General features: G+C 38.4%; 1 protein-coding gene across 1 annotated transcript in view; it reads left to right on the forward strand.

Annotated features, from left to right (window-relative positions):
* Positions 1-15,538, forward strand: part of LOC136857165 (sodium-coupled monocarboxylate transporter 1) — a 116,280-nt gene that overhangs the window by 84,511 nt on the left and 16,231 nt on the right. The window contains exons 11-12 of the mRNA XM_067135596.2: positions 7,077-7,260; positions 13,479-13,565. Of these exons, the coding sequence (XP_066991697.2) occupies positions 7,077-7,260; positions 13,479-13,565 (271 nt within the window). The remainder of the gene's footprint in view (positions 1-7,076; positions 7,261-13,478; positions 13,566-15,538) is intronic.

Here is a 15,538-nt window from a genome sequence, read left to right on the forward strand (position 1 = left end):
TAAAACCTACTTGGCACTAGGCCGTTACTGCAAGGGCTAATCCCATACTAAAGAGGTGACTTTAGAATGAAACAATTTACATTACGTTAAGGAAGAAACGGTTGAGAAAAAAATAAGTTCACCTCAATGCAATATGAGTGGGAGCTCGAGAGGGTTAAGCACTCTCTATCCCAATATGCAGCTTAAGAGAGAATAGATACTAAGAGTCTTTACATTTTAGGGAAAGGTTACGTGGTGGAAAAGCATCGGACCTGCCCCGAGAGTTAAACTGCTGAGCTAGCAAGAAAAGAAGTTATTAAACGGCCATTACCTTGTTGTTGAACTGCTGCCCGAAGAAAGAGGCGCTTCCCGCCCCCTGCTATGTACTTTACGCACCAAAAGATGTTACTGGAGTGGCGCGGAGACCCGAAAATCAGCAGTTTATATACTCTCGCGGAAAGTTCGAGGCGTTTCAGGAATGAGTACACCCGCCCACAATCATTTTATTGGCTAGGGTTAAGCAACATATCCCCTTTGGGGAAGATACACCTAATTGGTCATAAATTAACTAAAGAAATTTGGGATTGGCTAAATTCAAAACAAGGGGAAAGAAAGGGTTAATATTGCAAACTTAAACCATGACTGCAAGAAATTTAACAAAGAACAAACTTATGAATTCAAATTTTGTCCAAAAAACAGTTCTTTCACTTCGCACTAGGGTGCACCATTGTAGTTCTTCAGTAGTGTCCTCTAGAAGAGAAAGTTCACACTTCTTACTACAGGCAAAACAAAAATACATCGAAAACGACCCAGTTCAGAAACTTCAAAATTTCCAAGTAGGGACATCTTCTGAGAAACTTGAAAATTAACACCTTAGATAAAGTTCAGACTTCCTCCAGTAGGGGAGTTTCAACTGGCGCAAAGTTTGAATTAGCGACGTGGAGGTGTACCGCCCGGTACAATAATAATAATAATAATAATAATAATAATAATAATAATAATAATAATAATAATAATAATAATAATAATAATAATAATAATAATAATAATAATAATAATAATAATAATAATGGTATTATTTCCCTCATAAATCACCTTCCCATTTCTGTTGCCACTGTTCCATTCTATGACTAAGAGCTAGTTTCTTTGCCCATTTCCTTGCCAGCTCTCCTTGAGTACACCAAATCTCCCGTCATTCTAAAGCTAATAAATCAATAGGAGCTACTGTTACTACTGTGAGAACTGCAGGTTTGGACACCATGCGACATGCACATGCAATTGGTAAAGCCGCTCTCCACTGCACTGCCACCATTCTTTTCCAATACTTTTCAAACTTCAAAGATTCAGCCCAAATTTTCGGACCTTACTCATCAATCTACTCAGTGCAGTCATTGATTTTGCTGCCTTATCTGTTACTCGCTGAATATGGTCCCAGAAAGTGAGCTTGCTATCAAGCATTATATATAAGTACTTTGCACTACTAGATGTTTCAATGACTATCTGCCCAACTTGAACATGCACAAGAGTATTAATCCTTTTCCTTGTTAGAAGAACTATTTCCATTTTATGATCTTCTAATTCCAATCTGTGATTCATCATCCATTCTTTTATCTACTGCATCACCTGGTTCAGTTTAAGTCGAGCCATCTCCACATTATGGGCTACTGTCAGAGCAGCCGCATCATCAGCATAGCCTACAAGTCTCGCATCTTCTGGCATCTTTATCCGTAATAGTCCATCATACATAATATTCCAAGAATAGACCCTTGTGCTACACCAGCTGTGAACCGTTTTATTTTCTGACCATCTTCTGTATCATATACTGAAGTACAATCTTTCAAATAGTCTCTCAATATGTACATAAGATACTCTGGCAACTTAAAAGTTTCTTGGAGCGCTTCCAACATATCACTCCATCTTGCCAAATCGAATGCGTTCTTTACATCTAAGGTCACAAGAAGTGTCACTTTTCTAGAATAATGATTGCCCAATGGTGCTCTTTCTGCTATGTTCACTACTTCCCTGACCACATCAATAGTTGAGTGACCCTTGTGAAATTCATGTTGACAATCAAATAGATCCCCAGCTACTGTAGGTGAACTGCTGAAAGTATTCTGGATTGTAGAAGCTTCTCTAGTCCTTTCCCAGCACTATCCAACATACATAGAAGTCCATAACCCCCAGTTTTACATTTACTAATCAAAACCAATCGGGCTATTTTCCAGCAATGATGATGATGATGATTTTATTGGTTTTACATCACACTAACTACATTTTATGGTTTTTGGAGATGCCGAGGTGCTGGAATTTTGTCCTGTGGGAGTTCTTGTTTTCGTGCCTGTAAATCTACCAATATGAGACCAATGTATTTGAGTACCTTCAAATACCACCGGACTGAGCCAGGATCAAACCTGTCAACTTGGGCTCAGAAAGCCAGCACCTTAACTGTCTGAGCCAATCAACCTGGCAGAGTGGTTTTGAGAAAATGCTATTCATGCCACCAGGTTCTTTGTGGACAGCCACCAAGAGAAGAATAAGGCAGTCTACATAGCACTATTAAACCTTGAAAAGCCATTCAGCCAGGTTTCTTCCAAGCTAATCTGGTATGCATTTTGATTAATGACTTCACCAAAGTGTACACAGCTGTTGTACCACTTCTGCAGCAGCACTGTACAATGTCCAATCAGAATCTCATTCTATTCCTATATGTTAATGAGTTTCTTTTGGGCAAAGAATAGGTGCAGGTATGAAATGCTAAAGTGGCAGAGAATAGATTGAGATTAAACATCAAGAACAGCAGATGGATACATTGCAGTTGACGATGAGGACCTCCACAAAGTTGGGTAATTCAAGTACCTTGGCTTCCTGGTCTATGAGAATGGCATCACCATCCCAACACGTGTTCCTTTTTTAATACCACCTAAATGAAATGAAGAAGTATCCTCTGTGACCAAAGCATACCCATTCACTTGAAGACCAAAGCATACAGCAATGTTGTCTGCCTAGTTTCCCTATTTGGATATGAATACTCATCGAGATCCATCAAACATTAACAAGTTTTCCATCATGAATATGTGCACAATGCAATGGGCATGGGTCTCACATGTCTTAACTGTGAAAGGAATGAGGTTATCCAAACAGTCATGGTAGTAACATCCATTAATGAGAACATAGAGTATAAAAAGAAAGCCAGATAAACACAGGTTTCCCCTTATCTTACACTTCCTGCATCAAGACTGAAGATCTGTCAATGATGTCCACACATCTGATGAAGCTGGAAAGCAGAAATGAGCTTGTTGAGGGCTGAGAAAAAAATAGAAGTAAAAGAACTTGGATTTATGAGGAAAGAGCCCACCTACTTGTCCTTGTCTTTTCTTTCCAATGCTCCCTCTTTCCACGCTGACCTGTCATTCTGTATATCCTATAATATTTTTGAATTTCTATTTCTCTGTAAATTACTTAATTTGACACTTGTATGTCAGAATTTATCCTGCAAGTATAGATTCTCTCTCTTACCGGGCAAGTTGGCTGTGCAGATAGGGTCGCACAACTGTGAGCTTGCATCTGGGAGATAGTGTGTTTGAATTCCACTGTTGGCAGCCCTGAAGATCATTTTCTGTGGTTTCTCATTTTCACACCAGGAAAATGCTGGGGCTGTACCTTAATGAAGGCTACGGTCGCTTCCTTCCCATTCCCAGGCCTTTCTTATCCCATCGTCGCCATAAGACCTATCTGTGTCAGTGCGACCGACGTAAAGCAAAATAGGAAAAAACCTATTCTCTAATAAATTTCTCATGAAATCTATTGCAAACCCACAGTTAAAGAAAGATCTCTTACCAGTGACTTGTTAAGGTCGTCTTCTTCTTCTTCTTCTTCTTCTTCTTCTTATTCTTCTTCTTCCTGATACGTTTCTGCTTATGCAGGTCGTTCAACTTGGGGTAATGCCCCAATTTATTGGGAACACATAAACTTATACAATGAGGTAGGAAAACAATGTATTAAGACTTGTTCTTCAATAAAATCAGCAAAGCAGCCTAAACTGTAAACTCTGTATTATGAAAGAAGAATGATGACAGTCGTGATTCACTTGTGGTGCAGTGAGGCGAGGAGGTGAACAAGGCAATTGTTTCCATGACAACAGAGAGCAATGTAGCAACTTAGTCATGGAAAGGGACAAATCAATATGGCCTTATTCAGTTTCTTCCTCTCTTGGCTGAGTTTGTTGAAAATATTTAAGAAAAAGCTAGGTAAACAATTGCAAATAAATGTAAATATGAGGCAAACAACTGATAGGGAGTCTGTCACCTGGGCAACAGCCCTAAATCACTGATTGATTGATTGATTGATTGATTGATTGATTGATTGATTGATTGATTGATTGATTGATTGATTGATTGATTGATTGATTGATTGATTGATTGATTGATTGATTGATTGATTGATTGATTGATTGATTGATGTGCATGCAATACCATTGTGAATTCAAAAATATTCTCCCATGTACCAAGTGAAATGTTTATTAGCTTATTCTTTTATAGGCTAGAGTTAGAGTTATTGCACTTCTTGTAAATGTGTGTACACATACCAGTAGTTTCTTTATTTTATTCATATCATTGTGCAGTTATTTTCATTGTGTAAGAAGGGCAAAGGGCAATGCTACATGGTTGCAGGATGCACAAAATCCATTCTCTGAGACAGAGATCAAGTTCAGACTACGGTGTGACTCTTCGTAGCCAGGCAAGGGAGATGGTATGTGCTGTGATGAATTTTATGGAGCAGGAAGAGGAGAGTATGTGCTCTGATTATTTTCGTTCAGGTGAGGAAATAAACTGCAAGAGCTCTTGGCATGAATGAAACTACTGTGTATAGTGTAACAAAAAAGAAGTTTTCAAATGAATCTGGCTTGTCTAAACTTTCAACTCCATGAAAGAAGAAACAGAGGGAAGGGGTGGCCACTAATTTAAAGAGCTTCCAATGAACTGAAGTTAGACGGCATATCTATGGGTACCTACTATTTTAATGTCACAAATTTCTTCTTTGACTTATGGAAGTGCAATTATTTAAAGGAAGCCTCTCTTCAGTGAATAAAGTTTTGCATGACCTGGAGTTTAAGTAGAAGAAAACTAATGGCGGAAAGGTGATTATGGCCAGGATGAGTGGCTCGGACAGTTGAGGTGCTGGCTTTCTGACCCCAACTTAGCAGATTTGATCCTGGCTCGGTCTCGTGGTATTTGCAGGTGCTGAAATATGTCAGCCTTATGTCGGTACATCTACTGGCATGTAAAATAACTCCTGTGGGACTAAATTCTGGCACCTCAGCATCTCTGAAAACTGTAAAAGTAGTTAGTGGGATGTAAAGAAAATAATATTATTAATTAAAGGTTATCATGGGGAGGGTAGATATTGTGGCATTGAGATGTCTGTTCTTAAAGGCAATTCAGGACAAAAATATTATGGATATTCTGTGGACAGATGAAACTTTGATCAATGCTGGCCACACAGTATCTACAGGTTGGACCAACAATGCTATTCAAGGAACAATGAAAGAGCCATCTGGAAAAGGAAATTGATTTATAACCTTTCATGTAGGGTCATCACATGGCTTTATTGAAAATGCACTCCTGCTCATCAGGTCAAAAAGAATAGTGATAACCATGAAGACATGGACCATATTCAGTTTTTGGTTCCAGGAATAATTGCTTCCCAGCATCCCTCAACACAGAGTTATTGTAATGGATAATGTTCCTTACCACACAGTGCAGATAGACAAGGCACCAACAACTTTTAGTACAAAGCCACAAATGTTGGAATGACTCTCCCACCATAACATCCCATGTGACACTTGTATGATGAAGGGAATCCTCCTCAAAGTTATATGAGAGCACAAGCCTAAACCTGCATACCACATGGATGAACTGATAAGAAAGCTTGGCTGTGATATCATAAGGTTTCCACAGATCACTGCTGGTTTAATCCAATAGAAATGATGTGGGGGCAAGTCAGGGACATGTTACACAGAATAACAAAACTTTCACTCTCAATGCGGATGAAAACACCACTGAAGCCATCAGAGAATTGACCCTAGAAAATTGGAAGTGTATCGTGTTGAAAGTGGAAAGAGAATTAGAAGATGCTATGGAATGAGAATGCATACTCGATGATGAGGTGGATAACAAAATTTCCTTGGTAAAGAATTCTGGATTTTGTTTGGAAGAGTGATAAAGAAGAGGAGGCTATTGAAAGGAATAGAGTCCATAATTATTAGCAGTGGCAGTGATCAGGAAGTTACACCTACTACATTATTTGCTTTATTGTTATTATTAATTTGTTATTTACAATATTATACTCTCATTTTATTACATTGAACAAGCTTGCTTTGACAGCTATTTCTTATCTTCTTTCATAATACAGGTTATGGGTGGTTGTGTCATTCTGTAAGAGTATTTCTGTGTATACAATGTTCTTTGTATATGCCACATCACCATCTTGGCCTTGTCCACTTGTTTCATTAATGATTACCCTGTACATTGGTTGTCAATGAGAAATGAAATTACTATTAGCTGCCTCATGAGCAACAGGTAAGGCATGGCAGTGCACATGCTGAATATTCATAGCACCTGAACAGTGCTCTCATATGGTAGATTCTTTCAATAAAGTTTTTCTGAAAGACAGTTGTGTACGATGTACCTGCCCTGCGATAACTTGCAACATATGTGTTCATGAAATTCTTACTCAGATTCATTATGACAAACAGCACATTTTGTTGGCCTTCCTCATGTAATGGTACTCTTATCACAAGTAATGCAGACGCAAGCCAGGTCCCTTTTGAATATGCTAGAAGCTATAAGGAAATTGATCTGCCAACAGCCAAGATGATTCGAACCTGCCAAGGATCAGCCAATCATGCAATTCTCCCTCCCACTCAACCATCTCCGGGCCTCTGAACAGCCATTAAATTGAAAATTAGTTTTAACTCATTATTTACAACTCAGTACTTTTTATTTATATATATCAATTATGTGTTTTGTATGGAATTATATCCAAGGATTAATGATGATAAGTGACTAAAATCTCTGCAATAACTTTTATCATTTCAGTACAATGTCTACCTGTCTCAACACACTGTCAGGTACCATTTTTGAGGACTTCTTGTCTCTGTGCCTGCCTTGTAGAATACGGGAGAAGTATGCCAGTCTCATAATGAAAATTACTGTCCTCGTCCTCGGGATCCTATGTGTTGCCATGGCGTTCGTGGTTGAAAAACTTGGTTCTGTTATCCAGGTAACTAACAAGATAAATACCACAATATAATTGAAAGAGAAAACACCAACATTATAGCCTAATATTGGCACCTTTGACTGAATAAAGAAGAAAATGTTTTAGACTTGTAGGCCATGGTCCAATTGGGTTCCCAGCTCCTAATATTTCAGATACTGCACCTGGCATTGTCAAGGTCCACTCAATGTTACAATAGGGGCACAGTATCTGGAGTATCTAGTGAAACACTGGGAGCTAGTAACTCCATTGGACGACAGCCTATAAATCTGGATGTGTTCATCATGACACTCATCATCAAAGCCTAAGATGTTATATTGATTATATATCACATTCATTCATGAAATCACCAAGCTCGATAGCTGCAGTCGCTTAAGTGCAGTCAGTATCCAGTATTCAGAAGATAGTGGGTTCAAGGATCTACAAAAGGCAGAAGTATTCAGTCAGCAGTATGTTAAGATTGTTGGTTACAAGGATGATTTCCAGATAGAGGAGGTGACTAATACTAAAGAAGTATTAAAATTTACCTATGATAACAATGACATTTACAGTAAGATACAAAAGTTGAAAATTAGAAAAGCAGCTGGAATTGATAAGGTTTCGAGGGATATACTAAAGACAATGGGGATAAAGACAATTGGGATATAGTACCATATCTGAAGTACTTATTTGATTATTATTTGCATGACGGAGCTATACCAAATGAATGGAAAATTGCTATAGTAGCCTCTGTGTATAAAGGAAAGGGTGACAGACATAAAGCTGAAAATTACAGGGCAATCAGTTTGACATGCATTGCATGTAAGCTTTGGGAAAGCATTCTTTCTGATTATATTAGACATGTTTGGTTTGACAGAAGGCAGTTTGGGTTTAGGAGAGGTTATTCCACTGAAGCTTAACTTGTAGGATTTCAGCAAGATATACCAGTGTCCTGGATTCAGAAGGTCAAATGGACTGTATTGCGATTGACCTATCTAAGGCATTTGATAGGGTAGATCATGGGAGACTACTGGCAGAAATGAGTGCAATTGGACTAGAAGAAAGAGTGACTGAATGGGTGGCTATATTTCTAGAAAATAGTACTCAGAGAATTAGAGTAGGCGAAGCTTTATCTGACCCTGTAATAATTAAGAGGGGAATTCATCAAGGCAGTATTATTGGACCTTTATGTTTTCTTATATATCAATGATATGAGTAAAGAAATGGAATCAGAGATAAGGCTTCTTGCAGATGATGTTATTCTGTACAGAGTAATAAATAAGTTACAAGATAGTGAACAACTGCAAAATGACTCGATAATGATGTGAGATGGACAGAAGGCAATGGTATGAAGATAAATGGTGTTAAAAGTCAGGTTGTGAGTTTCACTAATAGGAAAATTCCTCTCAGTTTTAATTACTGCATTGATGGGGTGAAAGTTCCTTTTGGGTATCATTGTAAGTACCTATGTGTTAACACAAGGAAAGATCTTCATTCTGGCAATCACATAAACATGATTGTAAATAAAGGGTACAGATCTTTGCACATGGTTATGAGGGTATTTAGGGGTTGTAGTAAAAATGTAAAGGAGAGGGCATATAAGTTTCTGGTAAGACCCCAACTGAAGTATGGTTCCAGTGTATGGGACTCTCACCAGGATTACTTGATTCAGAACTGGAAAAAAATCCATAGAAAAGCAGTTCGATTTGTTCTGGGTGATTTCTGACAAAGGAGTAGCGTTACAGAAATATTGCAAAGTTTGGGCTGGGTAGATTTGGGAGAGAAGATGAGCTGCTCGACTAAGTGGTATGTTCTGAGCTGTCAGTGGAGAGATGGCATGGAATGACATCAGTAGACGAATAAGTTTGAGTGGTGTCTTTAAAAGTAGGAAAGATCACAATATGAAGATAAAACTGGAATTCAAGAGGATAAATTGTGGCAAATATTGTTTAAAGGGAGGGGAGTTAGGGATTGGAATAACTTACCAAGGGAGATGTTCAATAAACTTCCAATTTCTTTGGAATCATGTAAGAAAAGTCTAGAAAAACAACAGATAGGGAATCTGCCACCTGGGTGACTATCCTAAATGCATTGATTGATTGATTGATTGATTGATTGATTGATTGATTGATTGATTGATTGATTGATTGATTGATTGATTGATTGATTGATTGATTGATTGATTGATTGATTGAGAATGCTCAATGGAAGGGATTACCACTTCACAGATTTCCAAGTGTGACTTGTCTTTAACCAACCCAAGAAGGAACACAGGTTTCTCCCAATCCAGTAGCTTTGATTTCCATAGAGGGGTCTTCTTAAACTGTTACCGAAATGTACTCATAAAATGGGCCATTGTTTGACCCAAGTGCACTCTTTTGTGCACCCATACACTTGCCACAAATCGCTGTTCAACACAAGATGACAGCAAGCAACTCTTTAGATATACGAGTTCTCTGAGTTTGTGCCATGTTTTTAATGGTAAAGAATGTAATAACTTCTATTAAAATATTATCAAAGCCTCCTTGACAAACTGAGAATTGTGCATGGATTTAAAAATTAAAGAACTCTTGTTAGTGGTATCTAAAAGTGAAATTAATTCTTGGATGTGGTGTGGAAGAGAAGTTCTATGGTCTACCGCAGGAACGGGTAGAGAGCACCTGGAGGGGAGCAATGTTGCCAAACCACCCGCATCATTACTCCACTTTGATACTTTCCGTTGCTCCTAGTGAAGACGTGGAATTGAACCCAGGACCAAACTCAGGAGTCTCATTCAACCACCTGTGCAAAGTGTGTAATTCTAAAGGTCGTATGAATCAGTTATTTGTGATATGTACATCTTGTCATTCGCCAGTTCACAGAATATGTGCAAAAATTAATACATCGATACTTAAGAAAATTAACTCAGGGGTACAGACAGGGTCATGTTGGAAATGTAGTTTTCTTAAATTCTCAAAATCTTTATTTTAACACGACGTCAAGCAGTGTAAATAGTGATTCCAGCAATTCAGAACATTGGACTGCAGGTAACAGGACAGTTACGGTGTTTTCATTTAATGCTTGGAGCCTGAAATGTGTGAAGCGAAAACAGGTAATCCAGGCCACTCTTGCCTCTTTAGACCCCTCAATTGTGCGTGTTAGTCAATCCTGGCTACATTTTTCAATCTATGACACAGAGGTGATACCTCAGTCATACACAGTATGTAGGAAATATTGATCATGGACCTCAGGTAGACAGAAACTTATTGCAATAAAACCAGAATTCAACCCTGTGCACCTCCAGCAGCTGGAACTTGAGGCAGAAGTTGTATGGGTGGATTAACGTGCGCTGGAAACAAGTTTCTTTTGGATTCCATGTACTGAGCTTCAAAGTCCCCCAGCGACATCAATGAGGAATTATTACTCTCTCTAAACCATGTACAAAATATCCAACACCGATATATAAAGATATATACATAACTGGGGATTTTATCTTGGAAGTTGATGGGCAGCATAATCGTCCTCACCTCCCACCTATTCCCATCAATCCATTAGCAGAAACTTTCCTTACAGCATTCTATGATCTGTTCCTTGACCAATTAATTACTGAAGCAACCCGTATAACGAAAACCTCTAGATCCACACTACATTTATTCCTTACTAACCTACCATCCTCAGTACTGAAGACACAAGTCATCCCCAGCTTCTCCGACCACTTAGCAGTTATAGCCACCCTAAAATACAAGAAACCATCAGTAAAAATGTGTAATAGAGAAGTCTGTAACTACAGAAAAGCTGACTGGGAACTACTATCATACCTTCTCAGAAAACATCTACCCACCCCTCTATCTTTAAACTTTGGGGACACATCAATTCGGTGTGGTCTAGATGGCAAGAAAGTTCCTTTCACTGTGTTGACACAGCAGTGCCTAAAGTGAAAATCAGTACCAAGAGAAACTCTCCATGGATCACAAAAGAAATAATTAAATTATACGCAAAAGGAAACAAGTGATCTTATGTGGGACAAATATAAATGCATGAGGAATACAACCAAGCAACTCATTCGTGAAGAATACAAAAAACAGATAAACAAGATAAGTGGCAACAGCAAAGACATGTGGAAATTCCTGAATAGAAAACATGGCAACTCAGCACCAAGTGCATTCTACTCTAATGGGACAACTGTTACCTCCCCCAAGGCCATTGCCACAGCATTCAGGGAGAAATTTAAAGGGAACTTTAATGAGTCAGGGAAAAGTACAAATATGTACCCAGACACAGCTAAACCATCACCCCTCTCCCTCTCCGACCTTTACTTCATGGAGTACGAGGTAATTAACAGCCTTCAAAAGACTCGACCACGTGCTGCTTCTGGGCTGGACAACATACCTGCAATTATTTTAGTCCAGTGCACTGAAGCATTAGCCCCTCATTGTGCACCCTGTTCAACTAATCAATTAAGAGTGGCTGTGTACCCAGTGAATGGAAGTGTGCAAACGTAGTACCAATTTTCAAAAGTGGAGGAAGAGATAACATTAATTATTATAGGCCAGTGGCAAGAACATTGCTCAACTGTAAAAGTATGGAGCAATTAGTAGGAAGGAACGTGTTTGAATTTTTAAGGGAAGAAAACCTGATCGGCTATACTCAGCATGGATTCCTCCCGGGGAGTTCTTGTGCAACCTTCTTAACGAAAGTCGTTGATGACTGGCAGTGTTACTTGGATCACCCAGATGTGATTCAGGTAGACTGCCTGTCACTTGACTGGAGAAAGCCTTCAACGAAGTGCTGCATGAATGGCTTCTGTTAAAGCTATACCAGCTCATTATACAAAGCAGATTATTAATGTAGGCGAGGTCCTTCTTGAAAGGTCGACACAGTGTGTGGTATACGGAGGGGGCCGATCACAACCTGTCAAAGTGACATCAGGAGTAGTTCAAGGTTCTGTGATTGGTCCGCTACCGTATGTCGTATTTGTCATATGGCACAATATGCAGATGACACTGTTCTGTAAAAAGTATAAAGAGAATAGAAGACAGTCAAAAACTACAACCAGACCTACAAAATTTATCTGTATAGTGTTCCGTGAATGGGCTAAACATAAATAAATGTAAATATATTAGGATAAGTAGATCAAGAAACTGCATAGAGAACACACATGAATTAAATAAGAATGTAATACTGCAGTGTGCAAATATCAAACTTTTAGGATTGATTATTTCTAGGGATTTGAAATGGAACCTGCAGGCAGAGGAGGCAAGGCAAAAAGCGATAAAAGTCATGGAATTTCTTATCAGGAACCTGAAAGGCTTCAAATCAGAGGCCCTACAAACAGCTTACCTCAGTATGGTAAGATCCATACTAACCTATGGTTTTCCTGCCTGGAGTCCCACCACAGTCACAAATCTAAACAAATTTCAGAAAATACAGAATTGGGCAGAAAAGCTAATAACTTACCACTCCCATCTTCATTCGGCTAACCTCCCCTCAATAGAAACCATTGTCAAAAGAACTGACTAGATCTTCCTCCAAAAATCCCTTGCCGGCTCCATTAACCTTGACCCATTTTTCCGCCTTTCCCTGTCCTTTCACTCTGTCTGCAGAGGCATTAATCTTGTCCCTCCATTTGCCTGTACCACCTCCTACCACTCTGGTAACTATGGCTGCTCCACAAGTCTCTGGAATGAACTACCACCTAAAATAAAAGGCTTGCCTCTAATGCAATTTACAAACCATGTAAAAAGATGTAAATCTCTATGTGCACATGGACGGGGGTGAAAGGGAGAGAAAGTGTCATCGAGTGAATGAAATACTGTACGAGTGAATGAATGAATAAATAAATGCTTGTATCTGCTATGGTAACAATGCAAGTGAACAGACATCATTTAGTTGTGCTCCTGCACAATCACTATTTTTCTTACAAGCCATAGAGGTATACATTATGTAGGGGTATGATAACTTCTTGTCCTGAACACATTGTTTTAATGGCTACCATGAATGTATTCTTTTTATGGCTGTTTTTACACTCAGTCCTCAATATGGTTGCAATAATTCCTTATTTCAAACACTGGGATACATACCAGTACTACAGTATATGTCGGCCCTCATTCAAAGCAATTACAACAAACATCACTTCCTCAGAATACACAATAACACATGTCATTCACATATATAAAAATGTCTATAGATGATGAAATAAGATGTCCTCACTTTCAAAAATGAACCAATAACAACAAATATAAATAAACTCATCTTCATGTTTCCAGATGACAGTCAGTCTCGGAAGCATCACATACGGAGCACAACTTGGACTCTTCACTCTTGGTATGTTGTTTCCCATGGCCAACAGCAAGGTAGGTACATGGAATGATTGTTAGGTTGTAAAACTTTCCTTTTATTCTTAACCAGCATATCCTTTCATTGATTGCCTTGAAGTCCATAATGTCCCCTCTCATTCTATTGGCTACTGCAAAACCAACTCCAAATTGATGTTTGCCTTCTGCATTTCCACTATAGAAGTAGCTATAGAATTTATCTCTATGCATCCCTTCTCCAGGCCATCTCATCTCTTGCAGTGCCACTATGTCTAGATTATACCATTCAGTTCTTCATCCAACACCTTAACCGCTCCAGGAGTGTACAGTGATCTTATCCAAGTGCCACACTTCAGCCTGTGATTGTTTCGTGTCCTTCTCTCATTAACCATTGACTTTCCAGTCATCATTATTGTCCCGTTTTGAATCCGAGGCTATAGTTTTGCATTTCATAACAATTTTTTTTTATGTTGTGGAGGTGTTGGCCCCACGCCCAGCCCCCAACCTGGAGGACCAGTTCCTAAAGATTACGGTAGTAATATCTATCTGTCCAAAATACGTCCATTGTAATGGTGCCAACAGGTGTAGACTCCAACTCCTTGGCAACGTCGATAAGAGCATGCATAGTTTCCATCTTTGTCATAGTTTCCATGGCACTGATGGCAGATAGAACAAAATGGCTGACACTTAGGGCAAACGCAAATACAGTAAATAAATAAATAAATATATTGAGTGTCTCTCTTAGTAATGTTTTCTACGGATTGAGGGTAAAACAAGATGACTATTGCCTTACATTAAAAAAACAATAACAAATGATCACAAATTCACTAGACAACAGTCACATACAGTAAATACATGCCACAGTGTCATAAATACTGCCAGGAAGCCACTAACAAAGCACAGTTCCCCTTATATATAGATATTTGATGCTCTTACACCATACTAGATCTTGCATTTGGCAGCCATCTTGAGAGGAAAAGAAATGAACCTCATACAGCTTGAAAGATTCTTGGATCAACAAATAAGAGGCAGAGGAGAGGGAAAATTGGCAGAACACCAGTATGGATTCAGAAGAGGCAGGTCCACATTTGACCCAATATTTACATTGCTTTAAATGATGGAAAGATATTCCTAATATGGAAAGGACATGGTAGTAATGTTTCTAGACATTGTACAGACATATGACTGTGTCCCAAGGAATTTGGTATGGAAAACATTGACACAGGCACAGATTGGTAATGAAACAATGCAGATGGTAATAGCATTGTATCAAAATTGCAAAAGCTGTATTAGAACCAAAGTGGGTCAAACTGAATGGTTCAGAGTTGAGACATGCTTAAGACAGGGAAGTGTACCAGTATTGTCTCCCTTACTCTTCATTCATTCATTCATTCATTCATTTATTTAGCTTCCATAGACTGTACAATTACATATTTTGAAATATGCCAACAGTATAGGAGTTGTCAAGTGATTTCCTAATACTAACAATAATATATGCACAACAATGAACATTTTGAAAAAGAAGAAGAACAGAAACACCACATACCTCAATGTTAGGACAGCACATCTTAATTTTTTTAAATAATATTAATAACCAATATTTACAAGACAAAATAAAAATATATTGGTGTGGTGTTAATAATGTGAACATAGTCAATGTGACATTAACATATTTTTAAGGCTATATACTAGATTACAAGTTAATAAGTAGTAGCATCATTACCAGCACTTCATCATGTATTCTTCTGTACTGTAGAAGCAGCTACTCAGCAGGAGATTTTTTAAAGCTGTGGTAAATGAACTGATGGGACTAATATCTTTAATCGTATTTGGAAGCTTATTATACAATCTGATTCCAACAGAGTCTACATGTCTCAAGGCAATGGTTTTACTCTTGTGTTCGATAAAAATATTATTTCTTGTTCGCGTCTGGTAATTGTGATTGTCAAAATTCTTTCTGAAGTGATCAATATTTTTTTTCACGTGTAGAATGCATTGCATGATGTATATAC

Source organism: Anabrus simplex, chromosome 1 (genome assembly GCF_040414725.1).
Source record: "Anabrus simplex isolate iqAnaSimp1 chromosome 1, ASM4041472v1, whole genome shotgun sequence".
Lineage (NCBI taxonomy): Eukaryota > Metazoa > Arthropoda > Insecta > Orthoptera > Tettigoniidae > Anabrus > Anabrus simplex.